The sequence below is a fragment of the Silene latifolia genome, chromosome 3 (genome assembly GCF_048544455.1).
Source record: "Silene latifolia isolate original U9 population chromosome 3, ASM4854445v1, whole genome shotgun sequence".
Lineage (NCBI taxonomy): Eukaryota > Viridiplantae > Streptophyta > Magnoliopsida > Caryophyllales > Caryophyllaceae > Silene > Silene latifolia.
Window position 1 is genome coordinate 117053286 of NC_133528.1, and position 24063 is coordinate 117077348.

Consider the following 24063-nt stretch of genomic DNA (forward strand, 5'->3'; position numbering starts at 1 on the left):
TGGAGAAATGGATGTGTGGACACGGCCCTCGGGAACTGCGTCCGCGGGATCCACACTAGGCATAATCAACTCGAGGTTCTTTCGAATCGAATTAAGACAAATTAGAGTCGCCACCAAGTTTTATGGGAACTTGGAACCGTTCAAGTCAACTTTACACCTTTCGTCGAAAAGCATAAAGCCAAACGACTACGAGTGATTAAAGATAAAGACTTGTACCCTATATCACTCGATTTGAATGACTCTCGTAATCCAATGGTATTTAGACGGATCCACAAACCATAGATCTTGAGTAAGGGGTGAGGGTACGTGTTAGGAAGCCCATAAGGACACCTAACCCCGCCCGTCGATAACGGCCTCTACTAAGTCAAGTATCGGATTTAAAACAAGGTCGTAGCTACTGCGATATATGATATGCAAACATCGTTTTAAAACCCTAACATGTGAAGTTTCTATGTCGATTTAGATGCAACTAAACTAACTTTGTCAAAGTTGTAATTTAGCATGTGGGTTGATTGATCTAACAACATACAAAACAAAGCAAACAAGGCTTAGGGGGAATGGGGGAGCCGTTGGGATCTACCCTATTACAACCCGGGCATTTCATGCCGACACAACGAGAATTTAGAGATACAACTCGATCTAAATACAATTGCTATATACGACACCATACACGACACATGGCCATTCGGCCTAGGAAAACGTGCATAAAGGGGTGGCCCACGGTTTACATGACTCACGGCCTTGGGTCACTCCTCGTAATGCGTGCTTTCGCTTAATCTTATCGAATTAGACATTGGGTCACACACCAAAGCATGCATTAGCATAAATCGGGCCATGTCGCATTAAACAACATGCGATTTACTACGCTCCTACATGAATTGGAGCACAACTATCTAACCAAATAAGACTAAGGTTTTTGAAGACGTTTTGACTCGATAAAAGTAAAACAAACTTGAAAATTACAACTCGATGAACAAACTATAAATTACAAGCTAAAAAACAACAAAGAACAAATGATATTAAAAAAACGAAGCAAGAACGACAAAAGGCACGGCCACCCTCACGGCCAAGCCACGTCCACCCTAGTTCCTAGGTTAGGTTCATTAGTTAGATCAAATGATTGCGAAACGAGTTAGAAAACAAGTTAGAAACGACGTTGATCGATTGAGAAGATGTCCCGCGAATGTGTATTCTACACGGCCTAAAGGGTCCAACTAGGTCACAATATTACAAGATTAACGCTTACTCATCGAGTGTTAATAGGAAGGTGCTAATCACGCACTCCTATGCTAGCGATAAATCAAGTGAAAAGAGAGATGCATTCAATTAGGTTATAGAATTGTTGGTCGATTTTAATGCTTGTGTCGAAGCACCCTAACATGTCTAATTAGGTTATTTAATCGATCTAAAGTCGTCTAAACGAATCATATGTTAACAAACAAGGGTCTAACTAACATACAACGGGTCCTAGGGTAGGTCGAATTGAACGAAACAAGCAAGGGGTCAAAAGCGAGGAACGAAGTTAGGATTCGTTTTATTAATGCCCTACCTTGAACACGAGGATATGTAAATGAGATGGGGCATATGACCGACCTATGTGGCGGATTTCTTTCCCATCTCAAGTCAACGCGGGTGTTCGTGGTGGTACATTAACTCGTACTCAAACTAAACTAGTTTCATAGCTAACGAAATCAAGCGATAAACAAAACGATAAACAAAGTAAAAACGGACTATAAAAAACAAACATAAAAAAACGAAATAAAAGGGAGAAGAGGAGGATTTGATGCACCCTCAACCTACATGTATTGTTGACACCGTCTTGGATCGTAATCGATCGTAGATTTTATCTCGAGAGGCCGTCGTCGACGAAGGAACAAAGCAAACAACACGTTTTTTGCAAATCTGGACAGCAACTTTCAAACTGCAATTTCTCACTCGGTTCACGGTGAAAATTAAATTTAAAAGATGTTTTGAAAACTAGAAAGAGAGTAGAACAAATATCTTAAAACAAACCACGCTCGTTCTGAGTTATTGGGCACGAAAAAGGAGCACAAACAGAACTGGACAGACAGGAAAAGCCGCGAAAACAGAGTGTATGACACTCTGTTTTTCGAGAGGATTCGTGTGCTCTCAAGGTCAATTTGGCTCGTGAATCTTTGTCTAAGATGTAGATGGATGTTATGTAGTTAATTAGGAATAAGAAACTCGAATTTTAATGGAGGTTTGAGGGTTGAACGAAGGGTTCCAAAGAGGACACACAAACTGATTCTCAGTTTTGTATGTCGGTTTTGTCGAGCGTTTTTGAGAGGCAATTAGGGTTTTTTTCTGGAGTTTAAAGCTTGTAAGTGACGGTAGTATGTATGTAGAACTTAGAGGACTGAATGTATGGTGAAGGGGGGGTATTTATAAGGAGTTTCCAAGGGTAGAAGTAGGGCAACAAGCAGTCGGGCCTGTTTCGCATAGCTGCTGTCCATCAGCTATTCGTGGGGTTTTTAGGGTTTGTATGGGGGGTTTGCTTGGTGGTTAAGCTAAGGTAATATGGGTAGGATACTAGGGTATGGTGTAGGATTAATGGGCACGGGTTTAAGTGGTGTTTGGAGCGGGTTTTGGGCTCGGGTTTGAGTACGCAAAACAGGGGGGCTGCTTGTTATTTGCGGGCTGTTTATTGGGTGTTTGGGACGGGAATTGGATAGGTTTCGTGGTGGTTTTAGTGATGGGTTGTTGTACTCGAGATTCGTGCCAACTCGTAAAGAAAACGGGCTCAAAAACCGAGCTATAATCGAGCTCCAAAACGTGTGGTTAAAACGAGTTTTCGATTTTCAAATTCGATTTTTCAAATCGATTAACACATTAAAATAAATGATTTTTCAAATCAAATACACTCATAAAATGATTTTCCAAATCAATTATTTATTTTATTTTCAATAAAATAAACTTGAGAAAATAAACTCAAAATAAAGTAAAATGAATTCACCTTAAAAAAGCTTTAATTTAAATATCATTTAAATTAATAAAATACTCCGTCGACAACGCTCATTCTACATCGTAAAACGAACCCAAATAATGACAATGACAACTAATAAATACATGTGTCCTATCATCATCGGGTGTTTGTCGGGTTCTCTATAAATTCCAATATCGACGGATACGGGTATCTCTGAGCCCCACTTTGATGAAGCTTGGACAAGGCGAAAGTCAAAGTATACCCCAGTCCCTCTCAACCCGAGGATTTGCGGGTCGTTTATAGTCCATTAGACTTGCGTATATAAGCTCTTGACCATATGAAGAGATCATACCGAAACTTCGTCGGGGATTAACTCTTGCTTCATTGCGTCAAATTGTCATCATTGGTCGTCGACCCATAAAATTGCATATATGGTGGGTTGAGCCTTATCCTCGGGCGCCTACGTATCCGTTTCTGACGGAATCAAACCCGCGTCGTAGTTCGGCAAGCTCGCGACACATGCCCAAAGTTTATCATCTGTGGCGTATGTCCAAAATTCATCATCTCCGACATTTGTCCAAAATTTATCATCTGCTGGCGCTTGTCCGAATGAGACGGGACTTTCCAAGGAGGTTGTCGCCGCTTTCATCATTTGCTTTCAGCTACGAAATTCTTCCATTTCATACTCTTGTATTGAATTGAATTCTTGGTGGATATCATCCTTTACATCCTGATAATGGTCTGAAGCCAACGGCTTCAGAGCCCTGATTTGCAATGGCTCTAAAGTCGAAGACTTTAGAGCCCCCAATTGAAGCATATCCTGCTATATTTGAAACACAAAAACGTACTAGCAATAATCATCACATAAGCACATTTGGATCATCGATCTTGAAATTGGATCATTTGAAAAATCTTTGGGTCATCGACCCGAAAATTGAATTTGAAAATTTTGAATGATTGGGTCATCGACCCGAAAATTGAATTTGAAAATTTTGAATCATTAGGTCATCGACCCGAAAATTGAATTTGAAAATTTTGAATGATTGGGTCATCGACCCGAAAATTGAATTTGAAAATGTTGAATGATTGGGTCATCGACCCGAAAATTGAATTTGAAAATGTTTAATGATTGGGTCATCGACCCGAAAATTGAATTTTGAATTTTTGAATTTCGAAGGATTGGATCATCGACCCACAAGGATTCCACTACTTGGATCATCTATCCACAATTCGCAAAAAGTATTTGGAATTTTGAAATTTTGAATTTTTTTGAAATCGAACCTTGATGGGTGAGCATGAAATACGACTCAGACACTCCGTATGACCCGTAAACAACGTGGGCGTAGCCCACTACCGTAAAACAAAAAGGAAAATAAAACCGTAAGTATGCACGGGTTTTAATTCAATTATTGACTTGTTGAGGGTAGAAATGTAAATTGGCCATTCTGACGCCAAAAGATGACAAACGGGAATCACAAGGTCGTCGGACTTGGGACGAAGATTTCGTATGGCATGGGGTGCTCCCGAAGGCACATGGGAATCAAGATCACTTGGCATTGACAAGGTGGATTAAACTCATTGAGCGACAACGTTGGCTTCGCCCAGACACTAAACACAGACTGATTTTATGAGAACACTTAGACATCACACATGACTTTTGTCGGGAACATTCTGTCACTCTTCATCTCGCCTCCTTTCTTTTCAGCGAGTTTTCATCATTTCTTGCCACCGCCTTCTTTCTTTTCAGCGGGCTTTTACTATTTTTCTTCTACGCCTTCTTTCTTTTCAGCGGGTTTTTCATATTTTCTGTTCCTAACACAAACCCACATCTATCTGACTCAGCATCTTTGCCTACACCGTTAGATAAAGCTCATTCCGAGACTTGACATTACTCATCTGAACCTATATCCTTATCCTAGCCTACATCGAGTGCTAAGACCGACTCAAACAAAGGTGGCTTCATTTGGACTTGGTTAAGACCCGTAAGAAACCGACAAGATGACAACTTGGTTGATGAGTGGATTGAATCCCTTATTCTGAAGGACTGCCAACGTATTCGCGTTGAGCGAAATCAAATCCGGCGTAGTTCGATCAAGGTGCATAAACGTGGCATTTTGATTGTGTGTACACACTTGAAGGTTTCACCTAAGGTATCATGTCGTATCCCATTCTAGCCTGTAAGGTATCGTTAAATCCCGTGTCTAGGGTTGGTACAAAAGGTCGTGGTTCTTTGGGATGTGGAGCTTGGTAAAAATAGGTTCGCAAGGTAAACCATCATTCTGAAGGTTTGTTTTGTGGTGCTAAGGCCAATGGCTATGGCTTATAACGCGGTTGGAAATGGTGTCTCAGATTTGATGAAACCCGAGTACAAATGGGTTGGAAATCGATATGGGTTCAAATTTCCATGTCTGGATCCTAAAGGCTTGGGTTTACTAACACAAGCTAACTGATTCTTAGAATCCCTAACTATTCCCTCATAAATGCCTCGGGAAGGACTTAAGGGTTATGGATGACTGCTGATGGCACTACCTGACCATTTTGGCTTCGCCTTTGAACTTCGATCAACATTTGGACATTTCTTTTTCTTCTTCTTCTTCTTCTTCTTCTTCTTCTTTTTTTTCTTTTTTTTCTTCTTTTTTTTTTTTTTTTTTTTTTTTTTTTTTTTTTTTTTTTGAAAATGGTCTTCTACTCATTCTCCTAGTCAGAAATGGATACACCTTGAAAACTTGGCTTCGCCAACTAAATTGGGTTAGAACTAACAATTCATTCTTAGAACGGGTTGATCTCTTCTCTCTTCGAGATGGAATGATTTTGTTGGGGAAAAGGCTTGCCTTCCATCATCGATAGGGGAAACAAGGAGCTAGTCCGGGTTTGTCATAGAATCATCTAAAAGCTTGTCACAAACATTGGTTCAGATGGAGGTTTTGTACCACCAGACATGGAATAGGTAAAGGAATCAAACACGGGATCCTAGTGTACCTTACCTTTTGAAACAAGACATATTTCTACCCCAGGGATGCCTTTGAGTGTGCTGTGCATTTTATCATGCTTTCAGAATGATTGAGGATTGAAAACAAGGCAAATTTGGAAAAAGCGCAACTTTTTTATTGGAATGAGAAATGCTTAACAGACTCGAAGGAACGATTCCTAGGACACATCCTAGGTCATCGCGGAACAAACGACTCAAATTCAAGAAAAGAAAGTTCTAGACTCGACTTGACTAAGATAAAAAAACAGATCCCGACTCATAATTTCAAATCTGGTCATGAGCTTTCCCTTGTTCAAATTTTGTCGGCTTAGATGCTCGGCTCGGTTCTTGATCCCTTTGATGGTCTGCCTCCATCCCGAGGTAGTCCTCTGAGGATCTACGCCAGTGATAAAGGTTGGTGAACCGAATTGTCTTTTATTAACTTCGTTAACGAGAGGAGTACATTATAGAGCCAGACTCCCGACTTGAATTTCATTCTTTGGGTTTGGCAAGAATTCAAAGCAATCCACAAATATTTTCCCGATAAACACCCCTTTCAAGTGACATGGGCGGATAAGATGGGAATAATCGACATTGTCTTCGACAAAAACAAAGTTGGCGTGATCGCCAAATGGATTGGTGATGTTATTGGGTTTAACAGTTGGGATTGGGAGTGTTCCATTCTCAATCATGTCTTGGATTTCGTGCTTCAGTCGATAGCACCTTTCAGTATCATGGCCTTTCCCTTGATGAAAGGCACAATAGGCATTTGGTTTATACCATTTACCTTGTTGTTCAGTGGGAGGGTCCGGAGTTGGACCAATAGGCTTCAGCTTTCCTTGGGCTATGAGCCTTTGGAGAGCATATGTATAAGTGCATCCGATATCGGTGAATGCCCTAGGTGTTTGGCGCTGCGACTTCTTCGATTTCCCTTCTAAGAGATTGATGGCTTCATCAATATGGGTCATTGCTGGGGCCTTGCCCTTAGACGATGAGGCCCCTTGGTACCCTTTCGGCTTTTCAGCCTCTGCCCTTATGACATCATCTTCTACCTTTATCCCGATTCTTATCAATTCTTTGAAAGAGCCAAAATTCTGGTATTTCAGAGCATTGCGGTAAATAGGTCGTAGATTCTTTACGAACTTATCTACCATTTCAACTTCGTCAGGCTTCTTGGCTAATTTCACGCTTTCAGTGCGCCATCTTGCAAGGAATTCAGTAAAGCCTTCTTTTTCTTTCTGTGTCATCACCCCCAATGTTCTTATGTTGGTTTGAATCTCGACATTATCAGCATAGTGCTTGCAGAACTCCACCGTAATATCTTCGAAAGTGGGGAAGTTCTTAAGGTCCAGATTGTAGAACCCCGCCTTCGGGTGTTCATCCAGAGATTGAGCGAAAATTTCAGAGAGCATGTCAGCAGGTACTCCCTTCAGTGCTAAGTACCCCTTATAGGCCTTAACATGGTGGATCGGATCTTCTGTGCCCTTAAACTTTGGGATATCAGTGAGTACCATGTTTGTGGGCAACTTATCCTGAACTGGGGCATAGGCCCTAGCATTTTCGTAGTGGATGTTCTTCTCCTGGGAGAGTTTCAGACGGTCCTCAATGAACTTGAACCGTTTCTCCAGATCAGTCAGAGGTGGGGTAGATGAAGAGGAATCTTCACCCAGCTTGGATTCGATCACATCCATTCTGGCCATCATGAGGTTCACGGCCTCAGTGAGTTTGTTAACAGCATCTTCCATTACTTGAAGTCGGGTTTTTGGCGGCCTTTCTACAAGAAAACCCCGAACTGAGTCAATATTCAAATGTAAGAGCCCCTGCACACTTAAGGACACGACACCAACTTGACTCAAACAAAGACTCGACTTAAGACTGACTAACCAAAAGGTTCGACTCACGGTTGGATTTAGACCTCGATTCATTTTAGACTCGACAAAACGACATGACTCAAGCTGTCATAGCTCGATTCTAAACTGGACTCGGTGTGACTAAACCCGTGATTGGACTAACATAGCCCATAGGTTTAAGTGAAACGCCCTAAATGGCCTAGCTTGGACGTTTCTGTGGACTATCCTAGACCAATTGGTCGACCAACATGACTCGAATCCCAAGAGGTGAGCTTGGGTGACCCAACAGGGTCGTGTTCTAGATACTTAGAACGAAACACGCCTAGCCAAACACGGCCAGGACCCGGACATGACTCGACGCATTTCATGCTTGGTTAAGGTTCGAGAAACATTTCGGATTGAATTTGAAAAAAACGAAAAAAATCGATTTGAAAATTAGATTTAAAATGGGCAGCATGCCGGCTATAAAAGCTCATTTTGGGCCGAAAAATCTAGTCCTACTTGGGCAGCATTCCGCGTTTTTAAAACCATGCTATTTTGAAAGTAAGTTGTTCACAAGTTCGGTTTTGAAATCGATATGGAAAATTTGAAAAGACTCGGGAAATTCACCTTGCACATTGTCATTCTCATGTTATAAGGATGTATGTTCCTAGACATTTCTAAGTCTCGGCAAGTCTTCTACAAGAATGTCTATGCCCTCCATCCTTTTTGGGTCTTATAGAGCAAGGGCCTTTAGGTAGAGTACCTAGAAGAGCATCCCCACCATCAAGAACCACGACGAGGCGGAGCGGAAGCAGGCAATGTGCAAGTTCCTGGCATAGTGGGACGTCGCCCCCCACGCGTCACAAAGAAGCGCTGGGACGGCCCGGGAAAGTCCTTAAGGGTTTATGCATGAATCGTAGTACTACGAGTAATATTTTACTTTCCAATACTTTCTTTTCAAGTTTCACCTCGGAGGAAAAGACCCTAGAAACAAAGTGTAACTAGTCCTCTTTTCCCCAGTGAGTCGCCAAACGTGGACAACGCCGCGGGAAGCTGCGTCCGCGGGATCCACACTAGGCATAATCGACTCGAGATTCTTTCGAATCGAATTAAGACAAATTAGAGTCGCCACCAAGTTTTATGGGAACTTGGAACCGTTCAAGTCAACTTTACACCTTTCGTCGAAAAGCATAAAGCCAAACGACTACGAGTGATTAAAGATAAAGACTTGTACCCTATATCACTCGATTTGAATGACTCTCGTAATCCAATGGTATTTAGACGGATCCACAAACCATAGATCTTGAGTAAGGGGTGAGGGTACGTGTTAGGAAGCCCATAAGGACACCTAACCCCGCCCGTCGATAACGGCCTCTACTAAGTCAAGTATCGGATTTAAAACAAGGTCGTAGCTCTTTGCGATATATGATATGCAAACATCGTTTTAAAACCCTAACATGTGAAGTTTCTATGTCGATTTAGATGCAACTAAACTAACTTTGTCAAAGTTGTAATTTAGCATGTGGGTTGATTGATCTAACAACATACAAAACAAAGCAAACAAGGCTTAGGGGGAATGGGGGAGCCGTTGGGATCTACCCTATTACAACCCGGGCATTTCATGCCGACACAACGAGAATTTAGAGATACAACTCGATCTAAATACAATTGCTATATACGACACCATACACGACACATGGCCATTCGGCCTAGGAAAACGTGCACAAAGGGGTGGCCCACGTTTTACATGACTCACGGCCTTGGGTCACTCCTCGTAATGCGTGCTTTCGCTTAATCTTATCGAATTAGACATTGGGTCACACACCAAAGCATGCATTAGCATAAATCGGGCCATGTCGCATTAAACAACATGCGATTTACTACGCTCCTACATGAATTGGAGCACAACTATCTAACCAAATAAGACTAAGGTTTTTGAAGACGTTTTGACTCGATAAAAGTAAAACAAACTTGAAAATTACAACTCGATGAACAAACTATAAATTACAAGCTAAAAAACAACAAAGAACAAATGATATTAAAAAAACGAAGCAAGAACGACAAAAGGCACGGCCACCCTTACGGCCAAGCCACGTCCACCCTAGTTCCTAGGTTAGGTTCATTAGTTAGATCAAATGATTGCGAAACGAGTTAGAAAACAAGTTAGAAACGACGTTGATCGATTGAGAAGATGTGAACGCGAATGTGTATTCTACACGGCCTAAAGGGTCCAACTAGGTCACAATATTACAAGATTAACGCTTACTCATCGAGTGTTAATAGGAAGGTGCTAATCATGCACTCCTATGCTAGCGATAAATCAAGTGAAAAGAGAGATGCATTCAATTAGGTTATAGAATTGTTGGTCGATTTTAATGCTAGTGTCGAAGCACCCTAACATGTCTAATTAGGTTATTTAATCGATCTAAAGTCGTCTAAACGAATCATATGTTAACAAACAGGGGTCGAACTAACATGCAACGGGTTCTAGGGTAGGTCGAATTGAACGAAACAAGCAAGGGGTCAAAAGCGAGGAACGAAGTTAGGATTCGTTTTATTAATGCCCTACCTTGAACACGAGGATATGTAAATGAGATGGGGGATATGACCGACCGATGTGGTGGATTTCTTTCCCATCTCAAGTCAACGCGGGTGTTCGTGGTGGTACTTTACCTCGTACTCAAACTAAACTAGTTTCATAGTTAACGAAATCAAGCGATAAACAAAACGATAAACAAAGTAAAAACGGACTATAAAAAATAAACATAAGAAAACGAAATAAAAGGGAGAAGAGGAGGATTTAATGCACCCTCAACCTACATGTATCGTTGACACCGTCTTGGGTCGTAATCGATCGTAGATTTTATCTCGAGAGGGCGTCGTCGACGAAGGAACAAAGCAAACAACACGTTTTTTGCAAATCTGGACAGCAACTTTCAAACTGCAATTTCTCACTCGTTTCACGGTGAAAATTATATTTAAAAGATGTTTTGAAAACTAGAAATAGAGTATAACAAATATCTTAAAACAAACCACGCTCATTCTGAGTTATAGGGCACGAAAAAGGAGCACAAACAGAACTGGACAGACAGGAAAAGCCGCGAAAACAGAGTGTATGACACTCTGTTTTTCGAGGGGATTCGTGTGCTCTCAAGGTCAATTTGGCTCGTGAATCTTTGTCTAAGATGTAGATGGATGTTATGTGGTTAATTAAGAACAAGAAACTCGAATTTTAATGGAGGTTTGAGGGTTGAACGAAGGGTTCCAAAGAGGACACACAAACTGATTCTCAGTTTTGTATGTCGGTTTTGTCGAGGGTTTTTGAGAGGCAATTAGGATTTGTTTCTGGAGTTTAAAGCTTTTAAGTGACGGTAGTATGTATGGAGAACTTAGAGGACTGAATGTATGGTGAAGGGGGGTATTTATAAGGAGTTTCGAAGGGTAGAAGTAGGGCAACATGCAGTCGGGCCTGTTTCGCATAGCTGCTGTCCATCAGCTATTCGTGGGGTTTTTAGGGTTTGTATGGGGGGTTTTCTTGGTGGTTAAGCTAAGGTAATATGGGTAGGATACTAGGGTATGGTGTAGGATTAATGGGCACGGGTTTAAGTGGTGTTTGGAGCGGGTTTTGGGCTCGGGTTTGAGCACGCAAAACAGGGGGGGGGGCTGCTTGTTATTTGCGGGCTGTTTATTGGGTGTTTGGGACGGGAATTGGATGGGTTTCGTGGTGGGTTTAGTGATGGGTTGTTGTACTCGAGATTCGTGCCAACTCGTAAAGAAAACGGGCTCAAAAACCGAGCTATAATCGAGCTCCAAAACGTGTGGTTAAAACGAGTTTTCGATTTTCAAATTCGATTTTTCAAATCGATTAACACATTAAAATAATTGATTTTTCAAATCAAATACACTCATAAAATGATTTTCCAAATCAATTATTTATTTTATTTTCAATAAAATAAACTTGAGAAAATAAACTCAAAATAAAGTAAAATGAATTCACCTTAAAAAAGCTTTAATTTAAATATCATTTAAATTAATAAAATACTCCGTCGACAACGCTCATTCTACATCGTAAAACGAACCCAAATAATGACAATGACAACTAATAAATACATGTGTCCTATCATCATCGGGTGTTTGTCGGGTTCTCTATAAATTCCAATATCGACGGATACGGGTATCTACAGGATGATTGTGTACTGTATCTTTTGTATTGTTATTGTGTAATCGGTAACTGACCCCGTTTAAATGTTTTGAAAAATTGTGGTGATCTATTCGGGGATGGTAAGCAGTTATTGAGCAGGTATGAGATGATGCACATGGGATAGCTGGGTTGAGTTGCCACGAGATGTCTAGAAGTCTTCTTCTGTATCTTAAACATTCATTTTATTTAGTTGGTTTAACAGTTTGAGGAACAGTTGTATTTTCTTTAACGGTTTTGGTTTTGGACTAGTATGGCTTTAAATATATTCATTAAAGTATGTTTCTTTATTGTCTATTTGATATACATTACCTCGGGTAACTGAGATGGTAGCAATCCCATGCCTTAAGTGATCTTGTTAAGGCACTTGGAGTATGGGGGTGTTACAAAGTGGTATCAGAGAGACGATTTTGGTATCTGTAACTAATGAACCCAATGAACTTACGGAGTTAAAATAAAATGAACCCAGGTAGGAGTTGTTATGAGCTAATGCAAAGACTTGGGAGATGTCCTAAAGTCGCAATATCGCCCTACAATTTTGAACCGGTCACTATGGCGCGTGTCTTGGGATTGTTATGTGTTTATCTAAGTATGTTGCATATCTATATAGATATGTGTTGTGTGAATTTGTGGATGAATGCATGTGGAGGTTGGGGAATGTTGTGGTGAAAGGTGATGAGTAACATGAGTATATGTGTTGATTCACTACAACAGAATGTATCTATAGTGGCATTTAATTTATATTCTGGCGGCATAAGTAAATGCCGCGTAAACTTATAGCAGCATTTGATTAAATGCCACCAAATCCAATGTCGCTAAAAGTCCTAGTGGCATTTATTGGATATGCTGGTAAATAACTATATAAACGCCGCCTAAGCCCTTCTTATGAATTTAGAGCTTCACTATTTTTCGTTATTTTTAATAAAAATTTTAATTCATTGATAAACGTGTCATTGTTTATTTAATTTCAAGCTTTTTGTCTATTTGTATTTTATAAAATAAAATAAGAATAAGTACATAAAAAAGACAAAAACATATAAAATTAAATATCATATATAATATTGAAAATAAAATTTGCCATTACAAAAGGCTTATATAAGTATCATTGATTTAACACCTAATCAAAATATAACCTCAGCCTAACTTATATCATCCAAAAGTCCAAATTGCGAGAATTTATAGATTCACAAAAGCTTCCCGCCTTGATCTCGTTTGCAGCACAACGGGTCATTTAACAGTGCCTTGTGAAAACCAAAATGCCATACATCCTTCTACTATAATCAATCCGACCTGGCCAGCAAAGGAAACCAAACCAAATACTCCTATGTACTGTGACCAAGGATATCTCTACCAAATAAGGCCATCTTTAGCATGGTTATATCCTCTTGCATTTTTCTTTGCACTCCGATACATGTCCTCTTGAATCTTGACATATTTATCAGTCACCTTCTTGAGCTTACACTCCAAAAGTTGGATTTTTTCGTTACATAAAATGTGATCACCGTGAAATTCCTCTTGGTTAGCGTTGCAAGTCGTAGATGGAAGAGACGATGGGCCTTTACCTAGGCCACGAACTCGACCTTTTCTCTCCGGGCCTATAATTTCATTGATCACCTGAGAGTATATATCTCCATCCTAAGCAACAACTCCATTTGTGACCTCCTTATTATTTGGCATATCATTTAGCTTCTCATTGATCATTTCCTAAAAACAACAAAAAAAAAGTTTACAACTCTGTTGAAGGAGGTTCAACTTCAATGATCAGACCAAAATTTTCTCATTGATCAGAGCAAAATTCTTATCTAGTCAAACATATTCATAAATTAAATTAAGAGTTCAACATGGTTCTCACCACCGCTTGCTTTGATTTTTCATCCATCGGAGAAGGTTCAGTCTTTCAATCCTTATGACTCTCCAAGAACACATGAGCTCGGGATGGAGGTACTCCATCAACAGTCTGGTAGAAAGTAATTCAAGTGAAAAATAACCTCTATTATGAACATATAAGCTCTAAGCTAATAAACTATGACCGTAGGAAAAAATCACAAACCTGTTCTTCAATGACGCACGCAAAACTTTTTGATCCAGCAGTGTGTGCCATAACCTGGCACTTACGACTTTGTCTATTCTTAATACTGCGTTCCTGTCCATTTTAACCAAGGTTTAAGCTGAACAAATTAGATAACTAACTATAAACTATAAACCAATTATTGAATTTATGCCTCTTTAATAATTATACTTGAGGCAAAAAGATGAGAAACTTAACACATTCCTTTCGCTACTTGGTATGCAATGCCAGTACTAAAAAAGACAAAAATGGCAGTACCATAACTTATTAATGTTGGAGTACCTCTATAACTGATTGTTGGAGCAACAATGCAAAACAGTTAACAAATGAATGATAAATTACTCCATTTGTCCCAACCATTTGTATGATTTTTTTATTTTTTGTGAGGAGTATATTAATCAAAGGTAAACAAATGATTGAGCCGGAGAGAGTGTTTTCCAATGGATGTAAATTGACTAAAGACACAAAAGAGCTTCACTGACACAATAAATAACTTATCTAGAGAAGAGAAAACAATAGCTCACAAGGCGACATTTTAAGTCCAAAGAATTTGTTGGAGCAACAAAACAACTGAATTTGAATCAAAAGGAACAATATAAGAGAATATTCACCTTTAATCTTGAATACATAAATAATATGAATTTAAATATTCATATTGATGGAGTATATATAGCTCTCTGCTTCTTCACAAAAGAAGGCAAACTTATCAATAGCTCTATCAATTTTGTTTAGCAGAATCTGATGTGAATTGTATATAAAGTCCCCTATAAAAATGTGCTAATTAATGAACATGAGGAAAGCAATATCATTAAACCCTATGTATATCGTTTCACTTGCGAGAATTGTGAGGAACGAGGGATTTTTAAGTTGTAATACAAAATGCAGGTGTTCGATAGTGATAGAAAATGCAGATTAAGAGCATAAGGAGTAAAGAATTGACAGGGGATCTAACATGACAAAATTACAGCAAAGATACATTAACTTAACACTAACTAATGTTCTTATGAATTAATGTTACTAAACTAAGGGTGCATCCTAAGTGAAACAACACTACAACCAACAATTTCTTATACAGATAAATATTTTGCCTTCCTATATACAACGACATTTTTCGAAACCAAGTTCAATTTGATCAAATCTTACCATGCATGCTCTTAATCCTCTTTCATTACCCAGCAAATTCACAAATTATGTAAAATCCAAACCCCTATACATGCTTAACACCTTAACCCACCAAAAATTCATGCAATAAAATCTCGTTTCTTCAAAATCAATTGCAATAAATTCAATCAAGTGCTTGGCCATGGCTAATTACCATTGATCAGAATCAGAATTTGACAAAAAAAATTAATAAGTGTAGTAAAACAACAAAAAATAGTTCAGATCAATTAGGAAATTAGATGGCATATGATTGATGATTAAGAAAAAGGAAGAAGAGAAGAGCAAACCTGCAGGGCGAAAGCACCGATCGAGAATATGAAGTTAGGGTTTATGTGTCTTAAGGATTGATAAAATTAATTTAAGAGTTTTTGTTTTTGTTGGAAGGAGTAATGACTAAAGAGAGCGGCAAAGATTTAGTGTATATGTGCCAAGCGAAAATTAGGTTATAGCGACGTTTATTTCATTTGTCAGATTAAATGCCATTATAAGTATAATAAAGGTGGCATTTCTACTTTTTGCCGTTAGATAAATGCCACTAAAGGTGTGTAATGTTGTAGTGATTGAATAACGGAATTGCATGATAGATGATTTCTATTGTGGCTTATTAGAAACATGTGAAATAAGATGTTGTTTGTTACACATACTCGTATGTTTATCGATTTTCACACACACACACACACACACACACACACACACACACACACACATATATATATATAGTTGGTTGGAAGGTAGTTGAGTTGAGCATACGGGTAGTATACGAGTCAGCATAACTCGATCGAGTGGGGGGCACTCGATCGAGTAGGTGAGGGACTCGATCGATTAGGGTGTATATCGTTTCTGGACAGTGTGCTGTTTTTGGGCACTCGATCGAGTAAGTAAGGGGACTCGATCGAGTGAGGTCAACTCGATCGAGCAAGTAGTGGGCTCGATCGAGTGAGGTTTTTGATGCTTTCTGGTCAGGTTCCGGAGTCGAGGCACTTGATCGAGTAAGTGGGCAACTCGGTCGAGTGGCCTCAACTCGATCAAGTAGGTTGTGTTGCTCATTTAAGTAGGTTTTGCTCAGGTGATATACGTGTTTGAGTTGTGGGATGTATGTTTATGTTTACCTTTTCTCTATATAGTTCAAAGATGCCGCCAAAGAGAACTGTGTTGTATGTTAGGGCTGAGATGATGAGTATTAATGAGATAGTTAAGATGCTAGATCATTAAGACGCGCTTACAGATGCTTTAAAGAAGTTTGGGAAGGATAAAGAGGCTGGGGTGGATTTTTCTAAAATGAATATCAATATCGCTCGTTTTAACCCAAAAGAGTACATGGGTACAGGTGCGCCAATCTTGCTTGATAATTGGCACAGAGAGATGGAGAATATTCTGAATGTGGTTCATTGCCCTGAGGAGTTTAGAGTGGAACAAGCTGCGTTCTACTTGAGAGATGCGATCGAAGAATGGTGGGATAAGGTTAGGGAGAGTGCTTTAGACCTATATCTGAAACATGGGATGTCGACTATACCTTGGAGCGAGTTAAAGAAAGCTATGTGTCGAGAGTTTGTGCCGGAACATGTCCGTGTTAAGTTGAGAGAGGAGTTTGATGATTTCAAAATGACTCCGGATATGACGGTGGCCGAGTACTATCATAAGTTCAATGAGAAGTCTACGTACGTAGAGGATATGGGGCTAAGTCAGGAGAACTTAGCATTGAGGTTTGAGAAGGGTTTGACACCTAAGATCATGGAGAAGCTGCCTGTAGGAGTTCTTACTGATGTTAAGGAAGTATATGAGCGTGCCGAGAGAGCTGAGAGGTTGGTAGAGATGGCTAAGGAGAATAGGGAGAGTGGTTCTGAGAAGAGGAGGGCTGATAGCGAGGGTGATGGTCGATCTAGTTATAAGAGGGAAAACCATAACCAGGCGAGGGCTTACTCTTCAGGGTCGAGGTTCAGCGGTGGAGCTTCTTTTGGGTGTGGCCGAGGTGGTAGTAGTAGCAGCTGGGGGATCTCTTGCTTTAACTGTGGCGGTATGGGCCACAAGAGACATGAGTGCACCAGTGCCATGGGCAGGGGTTTCCAGAAACCATCACAGGGTAGTTTCTCTCAGGGTCCGTCTCAGAGTTATGCTAGTAACAGACCGGCTGGGTCATGGAACAATCAAGGTGGTCAGAACAACAACAGTGGTGATAACCGCAATGGCGGTAATTCATATCAGAGACCTACAGCGAACAACAACCAAGGGTCGGCTGCTAAGCCGTCTACTTCTACTAGTAATGTCCAGGGAGGTGGACAGAAGACCAGTGGCAAGCTTTTCATGATGGAGAAGAAAGCAGCTGAGGATGATGCTCACGTAATCACGAGTACTTTTCTTGTTAATGGTGTCTTTACCTTTGTTTTGTTTGATTCGGGGGCGTCACAATCTTTTGTATCGTCGGGTCATGCTAAGCTTTTGGGTTTGAGGGAGTTTGAGTCTGTAAAAGAGGAAGTTTTTATACCGTCGGGTGAGTCTATTGTTTGTGGGAGGTTGTATAAGGGTGTGTCTATGATAGTTGGACAGGTTGACCTACCGGTGGACTTGTTAGAGTTTTCTATGGATGGTTTTGAGATGATAGTTGGCATGGATTGGTTGGGTAAGTATAAAGCTAGAATAGACTGTCATCAAAAGAGAGTCTCTTTGAGAGGTCCTAAGGGAGTTAGTGTGTCTTATCGTGGGTTTGTTGTCAAACCCAAAGTCAAAGTGATTGTAGTGGTGACATTGAAGTCTTATCTGAGGAAGGGGTGTCTTTTAATCCTACGCCACGTGAAAGACCATAGTATGGTGCGTTCGACAGTTGATCAGATACCAGTGGTGGGAGAGTTTCCAGATGTCTTTCCGGGGGAGATACCGGGTTTACCACCAAAGAGGGAGATAGATTTCAGTGTGGAGCTGAAACCAGGGACGGGACCAATCTCTAAGGCCTCGTACCGCATGGGTCCTAAGGAGTTGGAGGAACTGAAGAAACAGCTGGATGATTTGATTGATAAGGGATACATTAGACCTAGTGTATCACCGTGGGGAGCACCAGTTCTGTTTGTGAAAAAGAAAGATGGGAGTTTGAGATTGTGCATCGACTACAGAGAGCTGAACAGGGTTACAATGAAGAATAAGTATCCTTTGCCAAGGATAGATGATTTTTTTGATCAGTTGAATGAGGCAGCAGTCTTTTCTAAGATTGATTTGAGGTCGGATTACCATCATGTGAAGATTCGGGATGAGGACATACCAAAGACAACTTTTACATCGAGGTATGGTCACTATGAGTATGTTGTGATGCCGTTTGGGTTATCTAATGCACCTGCAGTGTTTATGGATTTGAAAAACCGGGTTTTCAGTCTGTTTTTGGATCGGTTTGTGGTGGTCTTCATTGATGATATATTAGTCTATTCTAAGACTAAAGAGGAGCATGAGGAGCACTTGAGGTTGGTGTTGAAGACTTTGCGTGACAATCAGCTATATGAAAAGTTGTCTAAGTGTGAGTTTTGGCTTGAGGAGGTTACCTTTTTGGGGCATGTGATTTCAAAGAAGGGTGTAGCTGTGGATCCGGCAAAGATTGAGGCAGTCACTCCGTGGGAAGCACCGAAGAATGTGGCAGAGATCAGGAGTTTCTTGGGTTTGGCAGGATACTACCGTCGTTTTGTGAAAGACGTTTCTAAGATAGCCAGACTTATGATAGCGTTGATGAGGAAAGAGAACAATTTTCGCTGGGATGAAAGTTGTGAGACGGCGTTCCAAACATTAAAGAAGCATTTGACCACAGCTCCAGTCTTAGCATTACCTGAAGGGTGTGAGAATTTTGAAGTATATACAGATGCTTCAAAGAATGATTCGGGATGTGTGTTGATGCAGAACGAGAAAGTAATTGCCTATGCTTCTAGGCAATTGAAGTCTTATGAGGAGAACTATCCAACACATTATCTAGAGTTAGGTGCAGTTGTGTTTGCTCTCAAGATTTGGAGGCATTATCTTTATGGGGCGACCTTTAAGGTGTTTTCGGATCACAAGAGTCTCAAGTAAATCTTCACTCAAAAGGAGATGAACATGAGACAGAGGAGGTGGATGGAGCTGATAGGGGACTATGGCATGGATATTATATACGATGAAGGGAAGGCAAATGTGGTTGCTGATGCGCTGAGCAGGAAGAGTGTGCACTCTCCATGCACAGCCATGTCTTTGATGAGGTTGAGATATGAGGTGGGGAAGATGGGGATACATATGATACAGAAAGGAAATGCTAAAAGGGACTTGACAGTGGAGCCAGATCTTTATGATGACATTCGCAGGAAACAAGCTTTGGATCCTAAGATTGAGAAGTAGAGAGCTGGAGTAGAGAAAGGGACATTATCTCGGTTCTCTATTCATACAGATGGCAGTGTGAGATTTGATTGCAGGTGGTGTGATAGGTCCATTTTATATACATTTTAACCCTCTATATTAACTCTATTTTACATGTCATTTGCACTAATGTTAGTGTTTGTGAGCTAATTCCGAATTCTAGTTGTGTTTACTTGTTTTTCATTGTGTTTTGTAGGAAATTAAGCTTTTAGTAGCTTTTTTTCCGTCAAAGTAGCAAGTACAAGAGTTCACGAGGCTAATAAGAGCAAGTCTTGATCATTCAAAGGTGTTTCGGGAAGCATAGGGGGATTTTGGGAAAAAAATTGGAAACCCGAGCAAGAAGAAACCAATCTTAGTTGGTGGATATGTAAAGAAATGAAATACAAGTAAAAGCCCAAGCCATAATCAAGCATTGGATGCTAAATGATGCTTAGGATGCCTTAGACGGACGCATTAAGAAACAAGCATCGGATTCCGCATCAACAATAAGTGCAAAGTTAAGAGGAATTTTAGAGAAAAATGAGAAAAGTCACGGCCCCGATTGGGGTTACCCCCCTGTAGCTTATTTCTGTTACTCCCTTCACTCCTATAAATAGAAGCTTTGGTCGAAACTTCTTAGACACTTCTTACATACTTTCTACACCACTTTTATACTCTCATTTTAGTTCTTATTTTAGGTTAGATTAGATTTCCTTTTAGCGTTTCCATTTTGTTATAAACAATTTTAATTCAAGTTATATACAATTTACATATCAAGTTATTTATATTTGCATTGTTCTTCAATTCCATTTTCATTTCCGTTTCCATTTCAAGGTAATTCTATTCTTATTTTCATTATGTTCATCATTTCAATTGTCATTACTTTAGTTTACATTTACATTATCCTAGAGTAGTCTACCTTGTCTAAGGAATAAAGGGAGCCATGCATAAAAAGTATTTGTAACATGATAAACTAGGATGTTATAATATCGTTTCATTGTTTCTATCACATGTTTGTATCGTCACGTTTAATCTTTGTTTAAAGGCCTTATTTATTGATTAAGTTTGTTAATTCATTCTATAAGTCGAGAGGCACGGAATCGGATTAGTCTAAGCATGTGTAGTAGGACGACCTAGGCATAAACGAGAGTTTCTCTAGGACCCGGTCTATGGTTGACACTAATATCGTGAGGTGGGTGTCTCTAAGCCTAAACAACGATTCATCAACTTCTATGTTCAATTTAAGCATTTACATCATTTGCATGTGTGACCCGACTTCCCTAGACTCCTTTTATCATATAGTTTACATCTTAATATTTGCAAATCATCAAACCAACCAACAAACCAATTCAAACGTAATCGACCTTGATAAATTTCACCCCATAACAACTAATTTATAACTCCCGTCTCTCTGTGGATTCGACCCGTACGTACTACATTAATTTGTGTTTAGGGTATTTATTTTTTGCATAGGTGTGCGATAGCCTATCAAATTTTGGCGCCGTTGCCGGGGAGCACGGTTTTATTTTCTAATTAGTTGTTGAATTTTATCTTGTTTTATTTTGTCTCGAGGAACACTTGTTCCTTAACATCTTCTCACGGTTTCTTTGAGTTTTAGTGCCTATTTTGTAGGTAATAAAGCTTGCCCTTTCATAATGAATTAGGAATTCGTCTCACAACTCTAAGATGAGCCTTTTCCTGACTATCTTGACCGATTCTACTACTTTTGTGATGGTCTCATCTCCCTTGGACATGTCCTTGATGGGGATTACTTGGGTCATTTTGTGCTTGGTGGCATAGATTCTGAGACCCGTAGATTGGCTCTAAAGTTGAGTAATGGGAGTCTCTACTACGTGATTGGGCCGGAACTTTGGAATTTTTTAGATTTCATGGCTTCCGAATATCGGGAATTAGCACGCCAATTCCATTATTGGCGCATCGAAGAGGAGATTAAAGTGTAACATGCTCGTTTGGGAAAACATTCTCGCGAGAAACCGAGACCACGTGAGCCTATCTTTTCTCATTTTGCTTTTCTACCTCCCCAATTTGAGTCTTTTCAATCTAATGATTTTGAATTATTAGATGATGATGATGCTAGTCCGACTTTTTCTTCTAAAAGTCCACCTAATGTCATTCCAATTGAAAATTTAGAGACTCATGTTGATGACATTGGCCTTGTAGTAGATAACACACTCACCATGGACGATGTTTGGCCCGAATATAATGAAAATGATGAGGTTTTACCCGAGACCTTAGACCCCTTTGAAAATCCTTTCGTGGGGGATGTGGTTGACCTTTTTAAGGTTGATGGAGAACTTAGTGATGCTAATATAGTGGTTAAGTGGGATGCACCTCACCCCTCCCCCCAGTTTAATTGGGTTAATGAATCATTTCAAGTGGTATTAGTGAGCTTTGGTTGTTGCATGCATAATCGGCTTAGTTTTTCCGATTAAATTAAAACTTGAAATTTGTGATTTATATGATTAAGCCATGAAATTATTTTGCATGCTAAGTATTCTGGTCCTAAATTGTATTTAGGTCATTTTGATAATTTTTGGCTCATTTTAAAGATTTTTAGTATTTTTTTTTTTTTTTTGGTGAAATGTGAGAAATTATATAAATTATAAAAATGTTAATTACATGTGGTTATATGGTGATCATACACATGAAACAAGATATCATTCTATAAGACGCATTCTAATAAGCCAATCTCTTTCTGCACTTGTCAAAGTTGTTCTCTCTCGGGTTCGAACTCTTGATCTCATCTCCTCCAATATTTTACCTGCCACAACTTCTGGACAAATCAAAACATTCTCGGTTCTGCCTTTGTTTCTCTGTTGCCATACCTGGTACAAAAGGCCCAACATCATAGCAATTTGTATTCCTCTCTGAAGCACTGTTCCTGTCCTATGCACACACCAGGTCATAACATCCCTGACAGGAAATACCCAAGCAGTTTTCTTGTTCAATTCCCTTACAACTCTTCTACTATATAAGCAATCACAAAATAAATGCTCAATGGTTTCAGAGACTAGACCACACAGAGAACATTTGTCCTCAATATCCACCCCAAATCTGGCTAATTTAGCAGCTGTATTCAAAGCCTCGTGAGCAACCAGCCATCCCAAGAATTGGTGCTTAGGTAAAGCCCACCCATTCCAGACTGCCTTAACCCAGTGAACTCTTGGCGTAGTCCCTTTAAACCAGGCATAACAACCAGCTGGAGTAAAACCTCCTGGTTGAACATTCTACTGGCCATTGACATAACCAGCCCTCATTTCATCCTTAACCCTGCAAATTCTCCTCCATACCCAACTAGAATTTGTACTAGGCTTGTATTCCATCCACTCCTGACCCTTAAGATAGTTACTTTGCACCCAATGTACCCAAATTGAGTCTCTTTGCATAGATACCCAGTCAACCAACCTTTCTACCATGGCCTTATTCCAGGTTTCCTGATCCTTAAGCCCCAATCCTCCTTCATCTTTAGGTCTACAAATGGTGTCCCATCCCACAAGAGGAGTCCTTCTATAATCTACAGAGTTATCCCAGAGGAAATTTCTACAAACTGCCTCAATTCTCTTGATGATTCCTTTGGGAATGATAAACATAGATGCCCAGTAAGAATGTAAAGAATTAAGCACACTCTTCACTATTACTAACCTTCCTGCATAGGAGAATTTCCTTGCACCATAGCCATGTATCCGAGCACATATTTTATCCACAAGGCATTCACAGTCTTACTTTTTGAGTCTTGTAGTCTGTATTGGCATACCAAGATGTTTGAATGGGATGCTCCCTTCACTGAATCCTGATATCTGTAGAATCTCGGACTTTAATTGCCCAGGCACATTTCTGAAATAAGCACTAGACTTTGAGGCACTAACTTGCAGTCCAGTAGCATTAGAGAAAGTAGAAAATGACTGTAACAAAAGCATTATAGAGGTGGCATCCCCTTTACTGAACAGCATGACATCATCAGCAAACATAAGACTAGTAAGTCTTTGCTTCTTGCACAGAGGGTGGAATTTAAATTCATACTTTGATGTAGCATATTGCAGGGTACGAGTCAGATAATCCATACATAATGTAAAGATCAGGGGGGGAGAGAGGATCCCCCTATCTTAAGCCCCTCTTCCCCTGGAAGTAGCCAAACATTTCACCATTTATAGAGAGTGAGAATGTGGTTGTAGTTATGCATTGCATTAACATAGCCTTGAAATCAGGAGGAAAATTTAGCTCTTCCAAAAGATTCTTAACAAAACACCATTCCACTGTATCATAGGCCTTCTGCAAGTCTATTTTGAACATACACCTTGCAGAAGCATGAGGCCTTTCATATAACCTGATCAGATCTTGGCAGATTAGTATATTCTCCTGGATGCTTCTCTGCTGTATGAAAGGTCCCTGATTCTGTCCAACAATATGTGGCAGCACTTCAGCAAGCCTGGAACATATTAGTTTTGATATGACCTTATACACAACATTGCAACAAGCAATAGGCCGGAATTGGAGCACACTCTTTGGCCTGTCACACTTGGGAATAAGTGTAAT

At 39.9% G+C, this 24063-nt stretch overlaps 1 protein-coding gene across 1 annotated transcript; it reads right to left on the reverse strand.

Annotated features, from left to right (window-relative positions):
* Nucleotides 1-22187: 22187 nt before the first annotated feature.
* On the reverse strand, nucleotides 22188-23591 carry LOC141649558 (uncharacterized). The gene is made up of 3 exons (XM_074458244.1): nucleotides 23285-23591; nucleotides 22821-23176; nucleotides 22188-22757 (listed from the first exon to the last, which is right to left on the reverse strand). Exons 1-3 carry the CDS (start codon nucleotides 23589-23591, stop codon nucleotides 22188-22190), a joined length of 1233 nt encoding a protein of 410 aa, XP_074314345.1.
* Between the last annotated feature and the right edge of the window lie 472 nt (nucleotides 23592-24063).